Source organism: Podarcis melisellensis (assembly GCF_964234715.1).
Source record: "Podarcis melisellensis genome assembly, chromosome: 10".
Lineage (NCBI taxonomy): Eukaryota > Metazoa > Chordata > Lepidosauria > Squamata > Lacertidae > Podarcis > Podarcis melisellensis.
Genome location: NC_138542.1, coordinates 770,641 through 794,690, shown reverse-complemented (window position 1 = coordinate 794,690; position 24,050 = coordinate 770,641). Strand labels below are relative to the sequence as shown.

At 40.5% G+C, this 24,050-nt stretch overlaps 1 protein-coding gene across 6 annotated transcripts in view; it reads right to left on the bottom strand.

Moving 5' to 3' along the window:
* ITPR2 (inositol 1,4,5-trisphosphate receptor type 2) overlaps window positions 1–24,050 on the bottom strand; it is a 313,187-nt gene that overhangs the window by 130,258 nt on the left and 158,879 nt on the right. For all 6 annotated transcript variants that reach the window (XM_081927580.1, XM_081927582.1, XM_081927583.1 and 3 more), the window contains 4 exons: window positions 19,613–19,733; window positions 10,663–10,853; window positions 9,309–9,451; window positions 7,536–7,644 (listed from right to left, as the gene is read on the bottom strand). In XM_081927580.1, coding sequence (XP_081783706.1) covers window positions 7,536–7,644; window positions 9,309–9,451; window positions 10,663–10,853; window positions 19,613–19,733 — 564 coding nt within the window. The remainder of the gene's footprint in view (window positions 1–7,535; window positions 7,645–9,308; window positions 9,452–10,662; window positions 10,854–19,612; window positions 19,734–24,050) is intronic.

The window sequence follows — 24,050 nt, the reverse complement described above, 5'->3', positions numbered from 1 at the left end:
TATCGGGACCAGGGTGTTCACCACCAGCGAGAGGAGATGAGTCAGGATTGACCACGCCTCCATCGGAAAGCGCGGAAACGGTCAAGAGGAAGGTTGCCCACTGGGCGCGCGTGCCAAGTTCAAATGTACAGGCGAGCGGCACAGCAGGTAGCCCGGATAGGGAACCAGGTCCTAAAGCCCGCCGAAAGGAGGGACAGGAGTCAGGGGGGTCAGCGTCAGAGGAATCCAGGAAGGAGGAGACCCCGGGGGGGGAGACGGACCCAGAGGAGGAAAGAACAACGGAAGAGGTGGAGTAAGGCCAGGGTCTTAAACTGGTGTATAGGGGGCGGAGACTCAGACGGAGCTTCGCCGGTCTAGGTTCTAGACGTAGAGCTGCACGCTGCGGCTTGTAAATGGAAACTGAACTTCAATAAAGACTTTTGTACATTACAACCGGCTAGCGTTGGTCCTCTGTGAGCTGGGACCTGGAGGCAGCTCTGACACTGGGTAAGTTGGATGTGGTCTAAAATGAGATGGCAAGAATAAATATTGACATCCTGGGCATCAGTGAACTAAAATGGACGGGAATGGGTGAATTCAGTTCGGATGACCATCATATCTACTACTGTGGGCAAGAAACCCGTAAAAGAAATGGAGTGGCCCTCATAGTCAACAAAAGAGTGGCGAAAGCTGTACTGGGATGCAATCTCAAAAATTATAGAATGATCTCAATACGAATCCAAGGCAGACATTTTAACATAATAGTAATCCAAGTTTATGCACCAACCACTAGTGCTGAAAAAGAAGCTGAAATGGACCAGTTCTATGAAGACTTACAACACCTTATAGAAGTGACACCAAAGAAGGATGTTCTTCTCATTCTAGGGGATTGGAATGCTAAAGTAGGGAGTCAAAAGTAACAACTGGCAAGTTTGGCCTTGGAGTTCAAAACAAAGCAGGGCAAAGGTTAATAGAGTTCTGCCAAGAGAACAAGCTGGTCATCACAAACACTCTTTTCCAACAACACAAGAGACGACTCTACACATGGACATCACCAGATGGGCAGCATCAAAATCAGATTGATTATATTCTCTGCAGACAAAGATGGAGAAGCTATATACAGTCAGCAAAAACAAGATCTGGAGCTGACTGTGGCTCAGATCATCAGCTTCTTATAGCAAAATTCAAGCTTAAACTGAAGAAAGTAGGAAAAACCACTGGGCCGGTAAGATACAATCCCTTATGAATACACAGTGTAAGTGAGGAACAGGTTTAAGGATTTAGATTTGGTGGACAGAGTGCCTGAAGAACTATGGATGGAGGCTCACAACATTATACAGGAGGCAGCAACGAAAACCATCCCAATGAAAAGGAAATGCAAGAAAGCAAAGTGGCTGTCCAACGAGGCCTTACAAATAGCGGGAGAGAGAAGGCAAGCAAAATGTGAGGGTGATAGTGAAAGATACAGGAAACTGAATGCAGATTTCCAAAAAATAGCAAGGAGAGGCAAGAAGGCCTTTTTAAACGATCAATGCAAAGAAATAGAGGAAAACAATAGAACGGGAAAAACCAGAGATCTGTTCATGAAAATTGGAGATATGAAAGGAACATTTCGTACAAAGATTACCATAATAAAAGACAAACGTGGAAAGGACCTAACAGAAGCAGAAGACATCAAGAAGAGGTGGCAAGAACCCCGGAAGAGAAAAAGTGTTTTTCACATATTAAAAAAAGAACAATTGGACTTGATTTGCTTACAAGAAACACGTGATGAGGTTACATATAAAAATACTTGTTAATAAGAGATTGGGACAAGAATTTATTTCATCTGACAAGGTTAAAAAAAGAGGAGTTGTGATATATGCAAAGGAGAGATTGCTACCGAAATTAATTTTTAAAGATGAACAAGGAAGATTTTTGGCAATTGAAATTCAAGTTCAAGGAGAGAAATTTTTGATTGTAGGAATTTATGCACCGAATGAGGGGAAATCTGAATTCTTTAAGAAGTTGCATGAGACTTTATTGGACAATTTGGACTATAACGTAATTTTGATGGGAGATATGAATGGAGTAGTATCTACAAATATGGACAAGGCACAAAGACAGGTAGTCACTAAAGATGGAAGACTACCAAAAACTTTCTTTGAACTGACTGACAATATGGACTTGATTGATATCTGGAGAACAAAGAATCCCCTTGGGAGAGAGGGAACCTTTTTCCTCTGAAGCCAAGATTACATGGACTAGAATTGACCAAATATGGATTACTAGAGGAATGGCACCAAAGATAAAGAAAGTGGAAATCTGCCCAAAAACATGCTCCGACCATAATGCTGTAAGGATGGAGATGAAGCAAACAACAACTGGTTCCTTCAGATGGAGGATGAATGACACCTTATTTAGAGATGAAGAAGTGTATAAAAAGGCCCAAAAAACTCTGAGAGATTACTTTGAAATAAACATGAAGACCAATGTTGAAAAAAGAGTAATCTGGGACGCAAGCAAAGCTGTTATGAGAGGGTTTTTGATACAACAAAATGCAATAAAGAAGAGAAGCCAAAATGAGAAAAAAGATAAAATCTTGGAGAAGATAAAAGAGGGGGGAAAGAAATTAAGAGCGAAACCAAAGTCTCAAGAGATTTTGAGAGAAATTAAGTTACATCAAACACAATATATGGAACTGATGAACCAAGAAATAGAATGGAAAATTAAACAAATGAGACAAAAGACATTCGAATCAGCAGATAAATGTGGTAAACTATTGGCTTGGCAAATGAGGAAAAGACAAAAATTAAATACGGTTACAAATTTAGAAGTGGAAGGAAAGAACATTTACAACCCAATTGAGATCAGAAATTGCTTCCAGAGGTACTTCAAACAATTATACTCACAAGGGCCACAGAAAGAAATGGACATAGACCGATTTCTTGAGATAAATGGTTTACAAAAAATTTCCCATGAAAGCAAAATAGTGTTGAATCATAAAATAACTGAACAGGAAATAGAAGGTGCCATTCAAAACATGCAACTGGGCAAGTCTCCGGGACCAGATGGGCTGACTTCCAGATACTATAAAGCTTTGAAGGAGTGGTTATTACAACCTTTGAAGGAAGTCTGCAATGAAATTTTGGAGGGGAAAAGGGCACCAGAATCGTGGAAAGAGGCTTATATTACACTTATACCGAAAACAGAGACGGAAAAGACTCAACTTAAGAACTACCACCCTATTTCGTTACTAAATGTGGATTACAAATTTTTTGCTGACATTTTGGCTAAGAGATTGAAAAAAGTGTTGATGGAGGAGATTCATGGAGACCAAGCGGGCTTTCTCCCGGGAAGACACTTGTCAGATAACGTGAGGAATATAATTGACATTTTGGAAAAACTAGAAGTGAATATAAACACTAAAGCAGTTTAGATATTTGTGGAAGCGGAGAAAGCCTTTGACAATATTTCTTGGAGCTTTATGAAGAAGAATCTTCAGGGGATGGGGGTAGGCCAAGGGTTTGAAAACGGTATAGGTGCAATATATTCTAAGCAAAAAGCTAAACTAATTGTAAATAATGTGGTTACGGAAGAATTTAAAATAGAAAAAGGGACATGTCAGGGGTGCCCAATTTCCCCACTACTTTTTATATCAGTCCTGGAGGTTTTGTTGAACATGATCAGAAGGGACCGGTTGGTTAAAGGTATACAGGTCGGAGCTAAACAGTACAAATTGAGAGCATTTGCAGATGATCTAGTACTAACATTACAAGAGCCAGAATCTAGTACTAAAAGTTTTAGAATTAATCCAAGAGTTTGGTCAAGTAGCAGGATTCAAACTGAATAAGTCAAAAACTAAGGTTTTAGAGAAAAACTTAACAGCTATTGAAAAAGAGAGGTTTCAGAATGAGACAGGTTTGACTGTGGTTAAGAAAGTGAAATATTTGGGGATTAACATGACAGCCAAAAATGTGAATTTATTTAAAGATAATTATGAGAAATGTTGGACAGAAGTGAAAAAAGATTTAGAAATCTGGTCAAATTTGAAGCTTTGCTTGTCTGGTCGAATTGCGGCTATAAAGATGAATGTATTGCCTAGAATGTTGTTTTTGTTTCAAACATTGCAAATTGTGGACAAGATGGACTGTTTCAAGAAGTGGCAGAAAGATATTTATAGATTTGTCTGGCAGGGCAAGAAGCCTAAAATTTAAGATTTTAACTGATGCAAAGGAAAGGGGGGGATTTGCCCTGCCAGACTTTAAACTTTACTATGAATCAGCAGCATTCTGCTGGTTGAAAGACTGGCTGCTTCTTGAGAACACAGACATTTTGGATTTCGAAGGTTTTAACAATATTTTTGGGTGGCATGCATATTTGTGGTATGACAAGGTTAAAGCTCACAAAGGATTTAAAAATCATATTGTCAGGAAAGCATTTTATAATGTCTGGATTAAATATAAAGACTTGTTGGAAAATAAAACCCCAAGGTGGTTGTCGCCAATGGAGGCAAAGGCTGTGAAAAGACTCAATATGGAGGCCAAATGGCCGAAATATTGAGAAATCTTGGAACAAGAAGGGGACAAACTGAAATTGCAGAGTTTTGAGAAATTAAAAGATAAAGTGTGATAAAGATAAAGGCAAACAATCAAAAATTACCGCCTTCTTTCATCCTACTGCCCCTTTACGCAGCGTGCACCTCCATTTGGATGCTCCAGGATTAACCGCGCAAGAGAAATCATGACTTGAGGGAAACACAAAGCGGTCTCTTACACTATTATCATGGAATGTGGCTGGTATTAAATCCAAACTGATAGATCCATCATCTGTTACCTATATAAATGGCAGCCACATCCTTCTATTCCAAGAGTCATGGGCCTGTGAGGACTTCTATCTACCAGGATATAAGGGCTTCTATCTGAATGGCACGCAGAATTCGGTATCACATGGGAGACTGCAAGGAGGTTTGGCCACCTTTGTTTCCTTAGCCATAAACCTTCAGACCGAAAAAATCGACATCCAGTCGTCACTCATGCTGATTATAAAGTTACAAACAGCAGAGGAAATGATAGTAGTGATCAACATCTACTTATGCCCAATTTATAAGAGAAATCTGGTTGATCTGAGATGGCAGGAAATCCAAGCGACATTGGAAACGCTTTCTGATAAATACCCAGAAGCCTCTTTTCTGTTGGCGGGAGACTTTAATGGACGCCTGTCATATACTGACCAAACCTTATTCTCTAAATTTAACAAGTACCCTTCTTCACCTTTTATGACTACAGATCTTTTACCAAGGAAATTCAAAAATAACATAGCCACTCACGCAGGTTTCAAATGTAGGCAAACCTTGCTGGCCCTCAATTTCCTTTTACTAAATGGGGCAGATGTGACCAACTTGCGCAAGATGGGGGCACCAAAATCTGGAATGGCAGAGTATTTCTTTGACAAGCATACCCTGGGAGAAAGTGACAGTGAAAACTGAATGAACATTTTAAAGCAGAGGTTTTCAAACTTCTACATTCTTTCTGTGGCTTCCCTGTGGGGAAACGTGCTCCAAGCCTCAGGATCCCTTGCCTGCAAAACAAGCAACCCCTCATCCTTTTCAAACATCCTCTCTTGTGGGGTGTTCCCTCAGCCTCCTCTCCTCTCCCCTCTCCATCGCCACCCTCTGCCCAACCCAAAGAGAGGGGCCTCCTCACACAGGCCTGGGAAGAGGATGTCCAAAACCTCAGAGGCCCAATGGAGACCAGTACCTTACTCACTTTGGGAGGGAGAAGTGGCGGCAGCAGGCACCGCTGGGTCTGTGTGGCGAAAAGGCTCCCCTTTGGTCCCAGGCACTCAGCTCCCAAGCAGGCCTTGCACACAGCAAGCACAAAAAAGGCCAGTGTGGCCCCTTCCTTCCTTCCTGGCCCTGCAGCGGAGCAAGCTGATCAGGCGCCCGGGACGGCTCACGTGCCCTGCGCCCAGAGGTGGGGCCAGCCACATGCAGGGGGGCAGCTGCCCGTGGGGCGGGGCAAGCCGGGGCAGGACGGACACTCCGCGGGGCCTCCAGCATTGCAGGGGGCTGGACTAGATCTATCTGGGCAGATAGAGATGTACACTTAACACTTGATGGGATGTTTCCCTTTGTCACCCACTGGTGCAGACCAGCATGTTCTGATGTATTTATCAGTAGAAATTGCAGAGGTTACACAATGGGCAATCTAATGAGCAATTCTTTACCACTTTCAAACTCTATTAAAACAACAACTGTGATTCACACCACTGGGAAGTCAGGGAAAGTCTTGGGAAGTGATAGAACATTTCACAACTTTCGCATCGTTAATTATGTTTCTGAAGTGAGAGATTCAGTGGGTTAAAAAAGAAGAGAAACAATTCTCAGTCTGAAAAATATTAACAAGCACAACCGCTCTCTTCACCACAGAAAACAACTGGGGTCACATAAGGTCCCTTGGCTGTCGCCCCACAAGTAGCATTATCACGGGCCTCTTGCTGTGAAACCAACCCCCTCTAGTGGTTTTCTCACATCTCAGCTTTAGCACACAAACTGTGAAGTGTTTGTCTTCTTGTTCTAAATTAAACTAGTTCTATGAAGGTTTTGAAAAGTCCTACACCCTGATTCAGAAGCCTCTCTTGTATTAGAATGGGATAGCAACTGACTAGCACTCATAGAAATTCAGTATTTAGGATTATAGAAACGCTGTAATTTTGAAGACTCTTTCCAGTCCTGAATTTTGTTTCCCTCAGACCAAGGCTATAAAGCACTATAATTGCCAGGCATGAGTGGCTTTGGCACAACCCCTTCATCCTCTGCTGAAACTATGCCTAGTAATCAATAATCAATTGGATTTCTATTATTTCCTGCTTACCCTCCCCTCCCTCTTCCATATCTCCCTCTTTTATCTCCCCTGTGTTGGACTTCATAGTCTCTTGAGACAGATGGATGCCAAGAAACAACAACGACAACAATGTGATTATTTTAATACTTAGCATTTCAGGGAGTCCTGCCCCCCCCCCCGCAGCAGCAACAGGAATCCTTGACTGTTGCAAGGATCCTCCCACTCCTGAATTTTTGATTCCTAGAATAGACTTAGTGGCCACACTAAGCCACAGACAGTTAAGTCCGGTTGCAAACGACTCTGGGGTTGTGGCGCTCATCTTGCTCTTCCGGCTGAGGGAGCAGACGTTTGTCCACAGACAGTTTTTCCAGGTCATGTGGCCAGCAGGACTAAGCCGCTTCTGGTGAACCAGAGCAGCGCACGGAAACGCCATTTACCTTCCCACCAGAGTGGTACCTATTTATCTACTTGCACTTTGATGTGCTTTCAAACTGTTGGAGAGCAAGAGCAGGGACCGAGCAACGGAAGCTCACCCTGTCCCGAGGATTCAAACCTCTGACCTTCCAATCAGTCAGCCCTAGGTTTTGTGGTTTAGACCACAGCACCACCCGCGTCCCTATATACACCTGCATCTTTATGCATTACATTACTATAAATATGGCATGAAATACCACAGCTAATATTGTACAACAAAAATATTTTTGCTCTTTAGATCAAAGAGAACAGACATACCTCTTCCACAAAGCTTTCCTTCTTGTCAAGCATTTCTTGTAATGTCTGGAGAATTTTAATACAGAGTTTTTCTTCCTTCTCCATTAGCCTTTTTGTATGATTTATCAGCCTTAAAGTAAAACATGAGACAAAATCACACCAAATGGGGTTAGTCTCATTCTGATGATTTTCTAATCACTTGGATACTTTTCATTATATTGGCAAAAACTAATGAGGTTCCCAAACTTGCCCCTCCCCCCCCAAGAACCACATGAAAATTGCTAAAGGTCTTAGCAGGTTTTTGATTTTTCTGCCGATTACAGCAATTTTAATGAACCGTGCTAGAAAACTGCAATTTTTGTTGTAGTTCTATTGCTTTTCATATCATATATATTTTACCTCAATGTATTACAATTTGAAATCCATAGAATGAAATACAATATAAGAAATGTAAAAAGCAATAAAATACAGTTAAATATCAGTGTGGACCACCTGAGTGAAGTTGTGGTCCATGGATCACAGTTTGGCCTGGCCTGAACAGATGTTAGCTAACTTTTCCAGAAGAATGGGTAGCTCACTGGGAGCTCAGCACCACCCCATTACTAGACAAATCTATCTGGGAAACAACTAGGTCCAAGTCCGCCTTTGAAGGCAAAAGCCATACCCACCAATGGAGAAGGGAACAGACTACCTGTTTATCTTGTTTTCTAGTCTTTCTTAAAAAAAGAAAAAAACTTGAATGGTAGCCATAAAGAAGGGCAGGGGATCACCATGCACGGGGGGGGGGGGAGAGATTAACCTGCCCAACCTGCCCAGTAAAAATGCACCCCCCCAAAAGCTCCTGTTTGCCCCTTGAGGAAGGCTGCCATTGATTTATTGGCATAATCATCAACCTTTGTGTAAATGCTACCACCTTGGCTTTGCAAAATATGCCAGTTATTGTAGAAACAGAAAAATTGGCAAATTTGTTTGCTTCTCCAGGTTTGCTCTATTTAACATTTGCAGATTTCCTGAAGGACATCAAGGGCATGGGAAAGCCAAGATGCCAATATTAAAGGCACTCACCCAGACTGCAATTAAACACTTTAACAAGTCAAGGCCAAGTACAGATAGTGGAAGACTGAATACACGACAAGTTGGAGTTAAACAATATATAATAAAAATCAAGGAAGATATTGGTTTTGTCTCAGTCCCTAGATCAAATGCTTTAACAAAAGGAGTTAAATGCATATTAAGTTTCACTGCAATATATTTAAATTTAAATGCTCATAACATTTTGTAATCCTTGTATATCTATTGGGGGGAATCTACTTGATTTTAGAAAGCTTGTGTGCTATTAAAAGGTTGTGCAGCAATCCAGCACACATTGCTTTGTCTTTCTATTCATTTCAGCTATTTACAGGGCTCTTTCCCTAACAGTTTTCAATTGTTATTGTTGTTTTATTTTTACCCTGCCCATCTGACTGTCTTGCCCCAGCCACTCTTGGTGACTTCCAACATATATAAAAACATAATTAAACATTACACATTAAAAGTTTTCCCTATACAGGGAAAATCTCACCAAACTAAACGTATTTTGGATCGCTTGCACACCATTAACTGGGAAAATTGATGCTCTGGTGCCTGCCTCATCCCCTACAACTCTGAGTATTTTCTATTAATATATGACATCCTATGTATCTTTGATACAAGAGAAACAAAAGTGTCTTTCACTGTGATGAATAAGGCAGAAGAATAAACCACAATGGGTAAAACCAAGAACAAACCTTGGCTTCAATAGCTTCAGGCACTTACTTGGACATGAAAGCCCCACATCTGATTCTAGCATCACTTCCCTCAGGGAAAAGAAGTTCAGGGCTGTGCAATACATCAACCAGCACCGAAAATTCAGCCTGCATCATGGGGTTGAACTGCTGTTCCAAGGAGGCTACAACATCCTAAAAAATAAAACACCAAGAGGAAAGTGTCCAGTTTGGTTGGAACTGGCCATCTGTTTAATGTCTGCTGCTAGTTTTCCAATCATGAAGTAGAACGAGTCCTCATTTTTCAACATTTTTCCCAACCTGTGATGTGGACTGGGATGACCAGATGAAAATAGTAGTCATATACCAGAAACACATAACACTCAGGCAACACTCATACATATATCACCGCTATATTTATAACATGATGTTTTCACTAGAAGCCTCTATGCAAGAACATAACAAATTGGATCTAAATGGTTCCCTAATCTGACAAAGAGTCTTCTCTGACAGAATGGGTCCCTCTGTTGGAGGAAGTAAACCAACTAATCATTAGTGTGTAGTAACAGCTATGTAAGCATTTATTTTCAAAAGACAGAATGTTTACTGTGCTGCCACAACATTATGCTAACATCAGATATGCTAGCACACATTTTGGATGAAAGCATCATTCAGGAGGAAAGAAGACAAACTTCTGTCATTGACCTGAGAGAGTGAGAAACCATCATAAGTGGGACAGGAGTTCAGTGTGGACGGATGGAGAACAATTCTACCCTACCACTTCTCTGTCTCTGCTATCCTTCACTACTTACCTAGTGTTAGTGGGCACCTCTATGGACCCATAAATGCTCATATTCCAATTGGTGGCCTAAAACGCATCAATCTGTGATTTACCCGCCCATCTTGTCAACTGAGAAAGGGGAGGGCCTATCATTCAAAACATAATCACTGAGCCTTACATGTTAGAGTAAAAGGGGTTGAATTCAAATTGCGTCGAAACAAGGGCTGCCTCCTTCCTTTCACGATGGAAGAGCACTGAGTCCATCAGCTTTGTAGGTTGTTTTTTTTTTAATGTAGCAGGAAAACTTGTAGCAAGAGAGATATAAGTGTGACTAAACCTGCTGTGCCACAGAACACCATGAGTCTCTTCAATATACATAATAAATGGTTGCATTTTCCAATAGAAAAGTCTTGAGTTCCCCAACACTCTAGGCAGTCCATAAAAAGTCAATGGGGTACAAATTGGCTGCTTAGTTTGTTGAGAAGTTTTAAGATTCGAATTTGAAAACTCTTGTGGATTTTGTGGCATGCTGGTCCTAAGCATTGTGTTCTCCAGCACCTCATATACAATTTTTTAAAAAACCAATAATATACAGACTGTAAACATGTGCCATTTTCTACCACACCTGTAGTTTCTCAATGATATTCCTGTAATCCCAAGCAGGTCCTCCAAGTGCTTCTTTAAAGCGAGGTCCGCTGCGGGCAGACATTCTCCAACCCATCACTGCTCTCTGCACCATATTAGAATGACTCTTCATGAAAAGTGTATTAACTTGGCTGTCCAAATCCACAGGGATTGCAATTCCACGGTTCTTTGCTTTGGAAGAATGCATTTGGAATAGAAAAATCTTAGTACAGATGCAAACATAATAATCCAAGTAAAAGGATGGGAAGTAGACATGGCATATAAGAAGGGAATGTTGCTGAAAATGGAAACTTTGGAGACAGAAAAAGACTAGGCTTGCAAACAGACTAAACTTCTAAGGGGGGTGGGAAACCCACCACTGCCTAGGATTCTCCATGGGTATAGAGTGACATCACTCTGTATGCTGGCACCTCTCTAAAAAAAGCTATATATTCCACATTGCCTTTTTCTGCCTCTCTGTTTTGTACCCTCTTTCTCTTCCTCTCCATGTTTTGCATTTCTTTGTCCCCACTCTACCGCTAGTAGGAGCACGGAAACAATCTGAGTGAGGCAGCCAAAACATTATGGCAAAAGAAAGTGAAATATTTAGGGGTAAACATGACTGCTAAGAATGTGAATCTATTTAAGGATAATTATGAAAAATGTTGGATTGAAGTGAAAAAGGATTTAGAAATATGGTCAAATTTGAAGTTATCATTGTTAGGCCGAATTGCAGTGATAAAAATGAATGTATTGCCAAGGATGCTGTTTTTGTTTCAAACATTGCAAATTCTAGACAAAATGGACTGTTTCAAGAGGTGGCAGAGAGATATTTCTAGATTTGTCTGGCAGGGCAAGAAGCCTCGAATAAAATTTAAGATATTAACTGATGCTAAAGAAAGAGGTGGATTTGCCCTGCCAGACCTTAAACTTTATTATGAATCAGCTGCATTTTGCTGGCTGAAAGAATGGCTGCTTCTTGAAAACACTGACGTACTAGATTTGGAAGGTTTTAACAATGTATTTGGTTGGCATGCATATTTGTAGTATGACAAGGTTAAAGCACATAAAGCGTTTAAAAACTATATTGTTAGAAAAGCACTGTTTAATGTTTGGATGAGATACAAGGATTTGTTAGAAAATAAAACCCCAAGATGGTTATCACCAATGGAAGCGAAGGGACAGAAAAAAACTCAATATGGAGGCCAAATGGCCGAAATATTGGGAAATTTTGGAACAAGATGGAGACAATAAAATTGCAAAGTTTTGAAAAATTAAAAAATAGAGTGCGAGAATGGCTCCATTACTACCAAATAATGGAGGCATACAACGTGGATAAAAAACTGGGCTTCCAGGTGGAAAAATCCAAATTGGAAACAGAATTGTTAAATCCCAAAACTAAGAACTTGTCAAGAATGTATAACTTGCTGTTGAAATGGAACACTCAGGATAAAACGGTGAAATCTGCTATGATTAAATGGGCACAATATGTTGGACATAACATTATGATGGCTGACTGGGAACAGTCATGGACCACAGGTATGAAATTTACGGCATGTAATGCCCTAAGAGAGAATTTAATGAAAATGATTTACAGGTGGTACATGACACCAGTCAAGCTTGCAAAAATTTACCATTGCCCGAAAATAAATGTTGGAAATGTAATGAGACTGAAGGTACATTCTTTAACCTTTGGTGGACATGTCCAAGGATTAAGGCATTCTGGGAGATGATTTATAATGAAAGGAAAAAGGTATTTAAATATACCTTCCTGAAGAAACCAGAGGCCTTTCTCCTTGGCATGGTCGGCCAATTGGTGCCAAAGAAGGATAGAACTTTCTTTATGTATGCAACAACAGCAGTAAGAATACTCATCGCAAAGTACAGTGGTGCCCCGCAAGACAAATGCCTCGCAAGACGAAAAACCCGCTAGACGAAAGGGTTTTCCGTTTTTCGATGCGCTTCGCAAGACGAATTTCCCTATGGGCTTGCTTCACAAGACGAAAACGTCTTGCGAGAGTCAATGGCCCTGGTTAATTCCGCATTCCAGCGGGTCACCAGGGAATCAGCTGAAAGGCCATCAGCATGGGATAAAACATCCCCTACCACTCTCTGGAAACCATTTTGATCCATTAAGCCAAATCCAAATCGGTTCCACCTCCCTGCAGAGGGGATGGTTCACGGAAAAGTCCAGTTGCACCAGGACGTGATCTGACCATGACACTTCTTTTGCTTTGCTTTTACTTAGTGTCAGTGGGTACATCAATAGAGGTGAACACCAGGCCTAAGGTATGTCCACAACTATGAGTTGGGCCAAACTTATTCAGGGACAGCCCCATGGAGGCCATGCTTTCCATGAAGTCCCAAGCGGCCCTTGTAAGGTCGTGTCGGCATGGATGTTTAAAACCCCTAGGACAGCTAAACTAGGTGTTTCCAGGAGAACATCCACCACAACCTGAAGCAGTTCGGGCAGGGAATCTTTGGTGCAGTGGGGAGGCTGGTACACCAAAAGTAATCCTGTGCTGCCCCTATTGCCCAATTTCCAAAACATGCACTCAGAAAATTGGGTCTTCCCAATAGGATGCCTGATGCAAGCTAATGACATCCTAAAAATCACTGCAACCCCCCCTCCCCACCCATATGACCTGGATTGCTGTGCAGAAGAGAAACCTGGTGGACAAGCAGCGACAAGAACAGGCCCATCTGCTTCATCCAACTGAGTCTCTGTTACACATGCCAGGTCAAGTCCCCCATCCATGATCAAGTCATGGATGGCAGTGGTCTTGTGAATCATTGACCTGGCATTGCACAGCAGCACCTTCAGGTCATGTGGGTCTCCCTTGTTGATTCCAGTATCCATCCGGTCAAGACCAGACCCCGAAGCAGAGATAGTCTCCAAACAACAACTAACCCTGCCTCCTCAGTAATGAGCGGTCTGGTCTTAGCCTAACTTCTCCTCCTATCTGACTGGTGCGCTCCCCCACACGCCTCTTCCTCCGCCAGTGGTCACGGCCTCCTTGTATCCCAATGTGAGGTCAAAGCCTATATCTAGGAAATAATAAGACTTAACTTGGGGATGGGACACAAGGAGAAAGAGACGGGGGAGTTGAAATGGGTCTGAAAACCATGACTGGTGCTAAGTATGATTTGGCATAATGTCTGAATCAACAACAAAAAAGTTAAAAGCTATTATTTCAAGGGCAGAAGAGGAAATCATGAACATGAATTCTGAAAGGATGGAAAGCAAAAGCAGACAACAAGATGCCTGTTGTGCATCTGTACATTTACATTTGCAAATTTATGCCATGCTTTGAGCTCTAAATAATGATCAGGGTAAGCCATGGTTTCACATTATGTTTGAACTGAGCCTAAGATGTATACCTTCTACTAGGAGCAATAGAGTGGCGTTTCCCTCAAGTGCTTCCTACATCTTCTAAGAGAGGCTGTGTGGAGCAGATGATAGGGTCTTGGGCTGACAAGGTCAGGGTTCAAAACAGGCCAACAAAAGGGTACATATGTACCAGGTCCCAAGCCAGCAAGGGACCTGACTCTGAATCAAACTCTTCATAAACAGTAACTGCTTTGCACATACTTTCAGTTGTACTTCCCCTTTGTCTATTTTAAAGGACAGTGAGGACCAGGGACTCTTCACACAAAACTCTAAGTCAGGGTTTGGCCAGGTCTCATAGTTAAGACCTTTCGTCGTTAACTACAAGCTATAATCCAAAACAAACCAATCCACTGTTATGTTGTGCCTGTAAACCCAGGAAAAACAACAGAGTTTTGTGGCACTTTGAAGGCAAACTATTTTACCATGGCACAAGTTTTTGTGCCATGTTACCCTGTATTACCCTGTGTTACCAAATTCAGTGTAACCCTGAATTGTAGATAGATGATAGATAGATAGATAGATAGATGATAGATAGATAGATAGATATTGATATAGATATAGATAGACCGACCAGGGGGCAGTGACTTGAAAGGGAAAGTGAAATATGAATCACACAAATTACAATATATCAAGAGGTTCAATGCTATCACTTTTGGAATGAAATCGGCACAATTGATTTTTCAAAATCACACTACATATGTTAATTGGCTTACCAATGCCTGGATGAATGTGTTGTTAAATACTGTTTGGGGTTAATGGCCACTCTGAATGGCCACTCTGAATGCCATTATCTTCTGACTCACAGTTTACTATCTGTCTCTCCCCTCCCCCATGCAAGAAACCATTTCACACATCTGATGAAGTAGACTGTAGTCCACAAAAGCTCACACTTTTAATAAATTTGTTAAGACTTTAAGGTACTACAAGATTCCTGGTTGTTTCTGAAATCAGAAACTAACATTGCTACAATGAATAAATTGTAGAGCACGAGGGCTGAAACAGTCACATTCCTACAGATCTTCCAGGCATTATTTGAAGCAAGCAAGCCACTTTCTTCCGTCAGTGGCTGAGCAGCCGTCAAGCACTATGATTTTTCAAAGACTTGCAGCTAATTAAAACGATCACAAAGAAAGCCAAGTGAAAATATGCTCCTTTGTTCTGAATGGTTCTTAAAATGTATAATTCTATTTGTAATTAAGGTTTGCATCAATTGTCAGAGGTCACAGCTGAAGTTTTCAGCTGTAAACAAAACCTCTGTCTGCTTATCATAGTAGCTTGTAGGAAGCTTAACTTTCATTTGTTCCACATTTCATTATTTAAAAACAACATGAAACATATGTTCCCTTTTCAAAATACCAGCAAAGAAATATGAACATAAATATTTATTTTTATTCAAGTTATTACTGGCTGCTTGTGCCAATCAGCATGTGCCAATTTCTTGTACTTTTGTACCACACTAGTTTATTCCACAAGCATGCAAGTTTGTTGTTCCTGTTCGGAAGGTTTCTGAAAGTATGCAGAGAACTTGTAAAGCAAAGTGGGGTTAAAAAAGGCAAAACAGGATTTAACTCAAAATGCCACCAAAAACCACATGAACCAGAATATGTGCTGGATTTGAGGGTTCTGCTTTGGGCAGATGGTTCCCAGACTAGAAGTAGTTAGCCAGCCATTTGATTTACATATGATAAATAATGCTTGCATGAGAAAAAAAATCAAATAGGAGAATGATCTTCGAAACTTCCTCAAACATACACACAATTTCCAAAAGGCACCAAGTTGCAGAAGGAATCCTATGACTCCTATAATCCCCTGGCCAGGGGTATATGGGGTATCAAGGGAGGGGTGGTACCTCTGGTGGGGGACATGTTGTGCTCCTTCTGGGGTAGTTGGTCCACCTTTGGTCCCAACCCTGGAAACTCACTTGGAAACTCACCTGTGGCTCCTAGAAACTGGCAGCATACAACAGCAGCCACACCCCAGGAACGGATTCAACTGACCGATTAAACCAAGTGAATGTAGCCAATGGGAATCAAAGACTCAGTGAGTTAGGAACTGTGCCTGAAAACACGACTGAGTGGATTGAGTGGAAAAGACCAATAGTGGGTCCAACGGTCAAGAAGGTGATTTCTGCACATGCTGTAGAGAGAAGTGAGGGGCAGATGGGGCTCATCAACCTGGAAAGGTAGCCCATCTAGGAGAAGAAAAACTCTGATCTTAAACCTCTGCTGCCTTGTGGACATTGAGAGAAGAAAAGGAGCAAATCCTACACAAATCAGGAGTGGAGACCCTTTTTGAGTCCATGGCTCCCTTGACCAACTACATTCTTTCTGTGGCACCCCTGTGGGACTCAGGAGCCCAGTTATGTCATCCCTTGTCTGCAGAGCTGGCAGCCTCTCACCCTTTTTCAAACACCCTCCCTTGTGGGCTGTTCTCTCAGCCTCTTCTCCTCTCCCCTTTCCTTGGGAGTCCTCTGGGCAGCTGCTGTGGCCATCCGTGGTCTCTGAGTTGCCCACCCCCACCCCAAAGAGAGGCACCATTCGCCTGGGGAGCTTGTAGCCAGGGTCGCTGCTATAACCAACAGAGGGCATCAAAGAAGGGAGGGAAGGAAAAGAAAGACAGAAGCCAGTGTTGCCCACGGCCCCCCTGACTATCATTCAAGGCACCCTAGAGAAAAACCACTGCCTTAAGGTAGTTGGATGGCACCTTCTATGCTTCCTTCCAGCACCTCCTGCAGCCAACCTGGTGCTTTCCTTTGAATCACATCAGCGAGGCCAAGAGGGGGCTCTTGCTGTCTAGGCAGTCCAGAACCTCCATACACCCTGCTCAGGCTTGCACCCCAGAGAGGTTACTTCGGTGCTGTCAACTCACACTACCAAACCCTTTGTCACGTAAATACAAAACTGATAACAACACAAACAACACAACAGGCTGTATATAACTATATAAATTCTTTTTAAATGTGATTCAACATATCATATCAAAATATATGGTTCTATAGACCAACTTATCATATAAATGAAACATACTATGAGAAGTTAAAGTCCAGCAGATTGATCAGGAAATACAATCTATTCAGTTCTTATATTAGCAATATCCACAGTGTAGAATTAACTAACACAGCAGTTTGACTTCACCCCCAGATGCGCACTCCATTGTCTCTCAAGACAGACAGATGCGAACCAAATCCCTGGCTATTGGGCCATGCTTGCTGGGACTGATGGGAGCTATAGTTCAGCAACATCTGCAGAGCAAAAAAACCCCTAATCCTAGTTTAAGATATCGTCTGCCAGATGCCTCAGCCTTAACTAAGGTTAACATTTACTAAGCTTAATGTTAAATATGGGTTAGTGTTATGAGTGAACCAACAGCACTTTTGGCCAAATGTCGTCTTTGTGCCCACGCCTGCCACCCAAGAACCAGGAGGAGAGGAGACGCTGGGTCTCAAACTCTCCATCACAGAGACAGCCTCCAAAGTCCGCCACAGCAAGTGGCAGAGCTCCTTCAAAATTTTGAACACTAGATTAAAATTAATGGCATACTCAGGCTATTGAAGTTGAGGTATGAGATTTGAGTTAGGATTCCTGCTGTAATTCAATATGGAGAGAAGAGAGGAGTAGATCTTCTTTTATTATTAATGCTATTATTGTTGTTGCTTAAAGGTTTCAAGGGCTTACTTCTTACCCCCTCTGGATTAAAGAAATAAAAGGATCACAAGTGAGGTTTATTAGTGGAAAATTGGAAGCGTGTGCAGGTAAAACTCCAGGCAGTGTGACGTGGAGTGATGCTGTCTGATGCTGTCAAAACAATGGAAGGAAGGGGAAGATGTGATGAGCTGCTTTTTTTGAGGAGTTTTACCTATCACCTCCTCAGCTTGATGAAACTGAAAGAAATTGACGAATAAGACTGAAATAATTTTAAATAATTAAACAATTAGGGACATTAATTAAAGTTTGGAGTGTCAGAAAATGTTGATGAGAACCTGATGGAAAATGGCCAGCAATAACTGGTGTACTCTTAGAGGCAAATTGAGAAATTTCAATGGAAAGTCATCAGCTTGGGTCTGCTTGGCTTAAGGGGAGGGCGTCTAAAGATTGAACTGTTACAAATTTTCTAGGAAAGACAGTCTGCCTTCTCCTACTATTATGGGCTCACTGTTAAGGAGCCATGGGAAAATACCAAGGTCATCCTTGCAATTTCCTATTTTAGAATGGACAACAACAGAGGAGATACTTGGATTGGACATTTAAGAGGTCTGGACAGAATGCACTGTGCATATAAGAAGAAAAGGAAAAACACCTAGTAAAAGTGAACTATTGGGTTTTCATACATAGTTTATTTTAGAAATGATAATTACTGACTTATTGTGGATTTGATAATTTGTGGAGTAACCTCACTTGTAGATATTGCAAATGTTAGAATATTGTACATGCAGGAATTGGCAAGCTGATGGTTAAGGATAAACAAGGTTTTTTTAAAAAAAAACTACTGTAATATAAGGTTAATTGTAAGGAATGTGAACTAGAAACAACTAGGAAAATAAACAGCAACAAGAGGAAAATTTGGACACATCATGAATGAGTATGGGAAACCAATTTTGGGAAAAATTGTATTAAATTTGTCTTAATTTGTGGCTGATTTGGTAAAATTTGGAAAATCAATAAAAATGATTTGGTCAAAAAAAGGAAATCAATCCAACTAATAAATCATATATGCACTTACTGAACAGCAACACCTCCTCCCCCAATCAAATTGTATGTATTTTATTTCCTAGTAAAAGTGGATGTAATGAGCTGCAAGTAATTTGTAGGGGGCAGCTGGCTACTCTTATTTATTTATTATTATATTTATATAGCAACTTTCCTCCAAGGAGCTCAGGGTGGCATACACACCCCTCCCCCTTTCTGTTTGATAATCACAACAGTCCCATGAGGTAGGTTAGGCCCAAGGTCACCCAGTGGGCTTCATGGCTGAACCCAGGTCCTAGTCTGATATGCCACAATTCTGATACATAATTCTGACTCTAAGGAAAGTCTGATAAGCCACAATTCTGATATGCCAATAATCTTGAGTCATTGCCTTCTCCTCCCGGGACTCATCAGCTGCTATGAATTTGAAAGGAGGGTAGAAGGGACCAAGGCAGTCCAGACTGAGGGCATCCAGGCCAGCCTGGTGAAACACCAGGTCAAGTCACTTCAGTCTTAGAGTAAGTGTTGCCCTTGCTTGCCAAGGAACCAGCAGCAATCAGGGTAAGATTCTTCTGCTCAAGCGTCCTGCAGCAATTCTATAGGGCAAGAAAGAGGCCACACCCGAAGCTCACTCTAGCCACTCATGTTTTATTTGTGGTGAGGCTTCCCCACTGCAAGCAAAATACTGTATAGATTAGTGTGCACATTCCACTAGTGACCGTCCTTTAATTCAACTTCCGCTCATTTCAAAGGAGATTGCACAAAGGTTTCCTGCACTAGCAATTTGCAGGATTTTACTTTCCTAGAAGTAACAGGTATTCCATCCAAAGTCACTTAAAACAGAAACAGTGAAAGCAAGGAGTATAATGACCTACCGACTTCAGCTAAAGTTTTGATACAGGACTCTACTGAAGATTTCTGCACTGGGTTTGGCCAGGTACAGTTGTAAATTCTAAACGCAGACTGCAGTAATTGGATAAAAACAGGCTGGTGTGTCTGAAAGAACACAAAAAATATGTTATCAGCTCAAACATGTTTAGATGTTATGAACTAAGATATTTATACAATAAATAAAAATTGCTATGTGTTCTAGCCTAATACAAACACATGTGCACTGCTACTGATTTCACATACTCCATGTATTATTGCACCAAGCACTCTTCTAGAGTGGTGCATGAGAGGGAAAGTGAGACAGAGACAGTGGTTCTACCACCTGCCTCAAGGTGGCTCCGCTGGCCTAAGGGAAATCTGAATGAGGGATTTGGGTAGCAAGAGTATAACCTCTATGGGGTCTGGCATATGTAAGGACACTCACTCCAGTTTAGCCATGTCAATCGCTCTAGCACTCGGGGCCAGGATGCTTTTGACCTAAGGGCCAGGAAAGCTGAAAAAAGGAAATGATAATATATCCAGGTTTGGCTTCTAGCTGATGTTGTAGATCAGTATTAGATCACAAGCTTTGCCTGCAGATGGTCCAAGGTTCATCCCTCACATCTTAAGATCAGGAAGCAGGTAATGTTACACATCTTCAAGATCCTAGAGAGCTGCAGCCAGTCAGAGTGGAAAATGCTGGGCTAGATGAACAAATACCCTGACCCATCATAGGACATTTTCCTGGTTTTAGTCTGCTTCGCTTCCTTGCTTTAATAGCAAAAATAAAGAGGGGTCACCTGTTGAAATGTCTGAAATTGCTTCCATCTTGTCCAGGGAGAACACTGTACCTCAGCAGTGAGTATTGCTGTATGATTTAGCAGCTGAATTTAGGCAAGCCTTCATCTTAATCTATGCAGTGTCAACTAATATAATCTAGGCCAGATTTCCTCAGATGTTGGACTATAAATCCCATCATTCCTAGGCAGCCTGCTCAATGATGGAAGTTGTAGTTGGAGAACATCAGGCAGCAGAGGGTGGAAGGCTGCCCTAGGCAAAGAGATCTGTGGATTCTGGCTTTCAAACCCTCCATCAAATATATACTTTTGTGGTTTTTTATAATAAATTTTTATTAGTTTTCAATAAAATCATACAATTTTATCCAAATTTAACTGATTTTAACAAAGTACAAATTTTGGTCTTCCTTCAGCTTCTCTGGTAATCATCCATTTTTACCCTTCAATACGCATTCCTTTAATTGCATTGCCATTTGTCTTCCCTCCCTTTTCTATTTTCTTTCAACAATACCTCTTAAAATTTTACAGTGCTTCTTGAAACCCCACTAGCGTTGTTTGCACCTCACATATATTTTTCAGATAATCTACAATTTTTCCCCAATCCTCGATGAACTTTTGGTTTCGGGCATATCTTATTTTGCCGTCAGTTTGTCCAGTTCCGCATAGTCAGTCAATTTCATTCTCCATTCTTGAATCGTCGGTATTTCCTCTTGTTTCCATTTCTGGGCCAATAAAATTCTTGCTGCTGTAACTGCATACTGGAAAAGTTTACAGTCTTTTCTTCTTATTTCTTTACCTGTAATCCCTAAAAGAAAGGCTTCTGGTTTTTTAACAAAAGTGTATTTTAACATCTTTTTCAATTCATTATATATTGCTTCCCAGAAGCTCTTTACTTTCTTACATTCCCACCACGTATGGTAGAATGTTCCCTCTTTTTCTTTACATTTCCAGCACTTATTACATGTTTTATACATTTTTGCCAATTTTGCCGCTGTAATATACGATGTATAAAACATTTTTTATATATATAAATTTTTATTCAGTTTTTCCTTTACAAATTAATCAACACAATCATGTTCTCAGATTTCCAATTTTTGTACTTCCACCAGCTCCTCCACCAATCATCCATATTTGCTGTCTTTTACGCATTTTCTCTATATTGTATTGACAATTAAATATCCTTTTGTCTCTATTTCTTTTTTACAATACACCTTCGACTGTCACAAAACCTCTTTAAAACCCACTAGCATTATCTGTTCATCACAGATGTTTTCCAGATAATCCGAAAACTTTGCCCAGTCCTCGATGAACTTGTGATCCCTCTGGTATCTAATTTTCCCAGTCATTTTATCCAATTCTGCATAGTCCATAAGTTTCATTCTCCACTCTTCAATGGTTGGTAGTTCCTCTTGTTTCCATTTTGGGGCCATTAATATTCTTGCCGCTGTTACTGCATATTGGAAAAGTTTATAGTCCCTTCTATTTATCTCTTTTCCTGTTATTCCTAACAAAAAGGCTTCTGGTTTCTTTACAAATGTATATTTAAACATCTTTTCCAACTCATTGTATATCATTTCCCAGAAACCTTTTACCTTCTTACATTCCCACCACATATGAAAGAATGATCCTTCTTTTTCTTTACATTTCCAGCACTTATTACATGTTTTAAACATTTTTGCTAACTTAATCGGTGTAATGTACCATCTGTATACCATTTTCATAATATTCTCTTTTAACACCATACATGCAGTAAATTTCATATTTTCATTCCATATTTTTTCCCAATCGGCCAGTTGTCTATTATAGCCAAAATCTCTGGCCCAATGTATCATGACCGACTTTATCTCCTCGTCTTTTGTTTGCCATTCCAGCAACATTTTATACATTTTTAACATTATCTTAAAATCATTATTTATTATCTCTGTTTGAAATTTCGATTCTTTCTCTTTGTATCCCCTCTCTTTAAAGTCTTTTTTAAACATTTCATTTACCTGAAAATAATGCAACCAATCATACACATAATCTTTGACTTGTTCATATGGCTTCATTTTCCATTTCCCCTCCTCTTTGATTAATAAGTCTCCATAAGTAATCCAATTCCCTCTCATATTAATTTTCTTTAAACTCATAACCTCTAATGGAGACAACCAATGTGGGACTTTAGGTTCCAGTATATTTTTGTACCTGTCCCATATTTCTATTATGGAACTCCTGAAAATATGGTTCTCAAAACCCTTATGACTTTTTCTTCTTCTCCAACCATAAATAGGCGTGCCATCCAAATCTGTTATCAAATCCTTCTAGATCTAACAATTTATTATTTTTTAATTTTATCCAATCCCTTAACCAACAGATACAAGACGCTTCATAATATAGTTTCAGATCTGGCAGGGCAAAACCACCTCTTTCTTTCGCATCTGTTAATAACTTGAATTGTATTCTTGGCTTCTTGCCCTGCCAGATATATCTTGAAATCGTTCTTTGCCACTCTTTGAAGATCTTTGTCCCCTTAATTATAGGGACCATTTGAAACAAAAATAACATATTTGGAAGCACACTCATTTTGATCGTTGAAATTCTGCCCCAGAAAGAAAATTTCATCCTGCCCCAAACTTCCGTATCTTTCTTAATTCCACACCGGTACATAGTTGTTTTGAAATAAGTCAATATTTTTTGGAGTTAACCAAATTCCCAAATATTTTACCTTCTTAGCCACTTCAATCCTTGTTTCTCGTTGCATTTCTTCTATAAGAGTCTGATCCATATTCTTAACCATAACCTTGGTTTTTCTCTTATTTAATATGAATCCGGCCACCATGCCAAATTGGTCAATCTCATTTAACACCTCATTTAAGCTGTTTATAGGGTCTTCTATCGTTATTACCAGGTCATCAGCAAAGGCTTTAACTTTGTATTCATTTTGACCTACTGTCACCCCTTTTATTAGTTCGTTCCGTCTAATTGAACTCAACAGGACTTCCAGAACCGTTATAAATAACAATGGCGAGAGAGGACACCCCTGTCTTGTACCTTTCCGTATCTTCACTTCCTCTGTGAGTACATTGTTCACAATCAATTTCGCTCATTGCTCTGAATAAATTGCCCTTATTCCATTATAAAAATCATTTTCCACTTCCATCATTTCTAAATTTTTCAGCATAAATTCCCACGATATATTATCAAATGCCTTCTCCGCGTCTACAAACATTAATATCACTTGTTTCTCATTCCTAGCCGTCAGATATTCCAGTATATTTATTATATTTCTCACATTGTCTTTCATCTGCCTGCCTGGAAGGAAACCTGCCTGATCTTCATGAATAAATTCTTGCAGTATCTTTTTTAGTCTTTTTGCTAATATACCAGAAAAAAATCTTATAGTCTGTATTCAGCAATGAGATCGGCCTATAATTCTTCACTTGTGTTAAGTCGGAATCTTGCTTCGGAATAAGTGTAATAAAGGCTTCTTTCCACGTTTCCGGGATGTCCTGTTGTTTCATGATATTATTCATAACTTTTTTCAATGGTACCGTCAGGGTATGCCTCAGTTCTTTGTAATAACTTGATGTAAAACCATCCGGTCCTGGTGCCTTTCCTTTTTTCAGTTCTTTTATAATCTCTATTATTTCCTCATTCTCAATTGGGG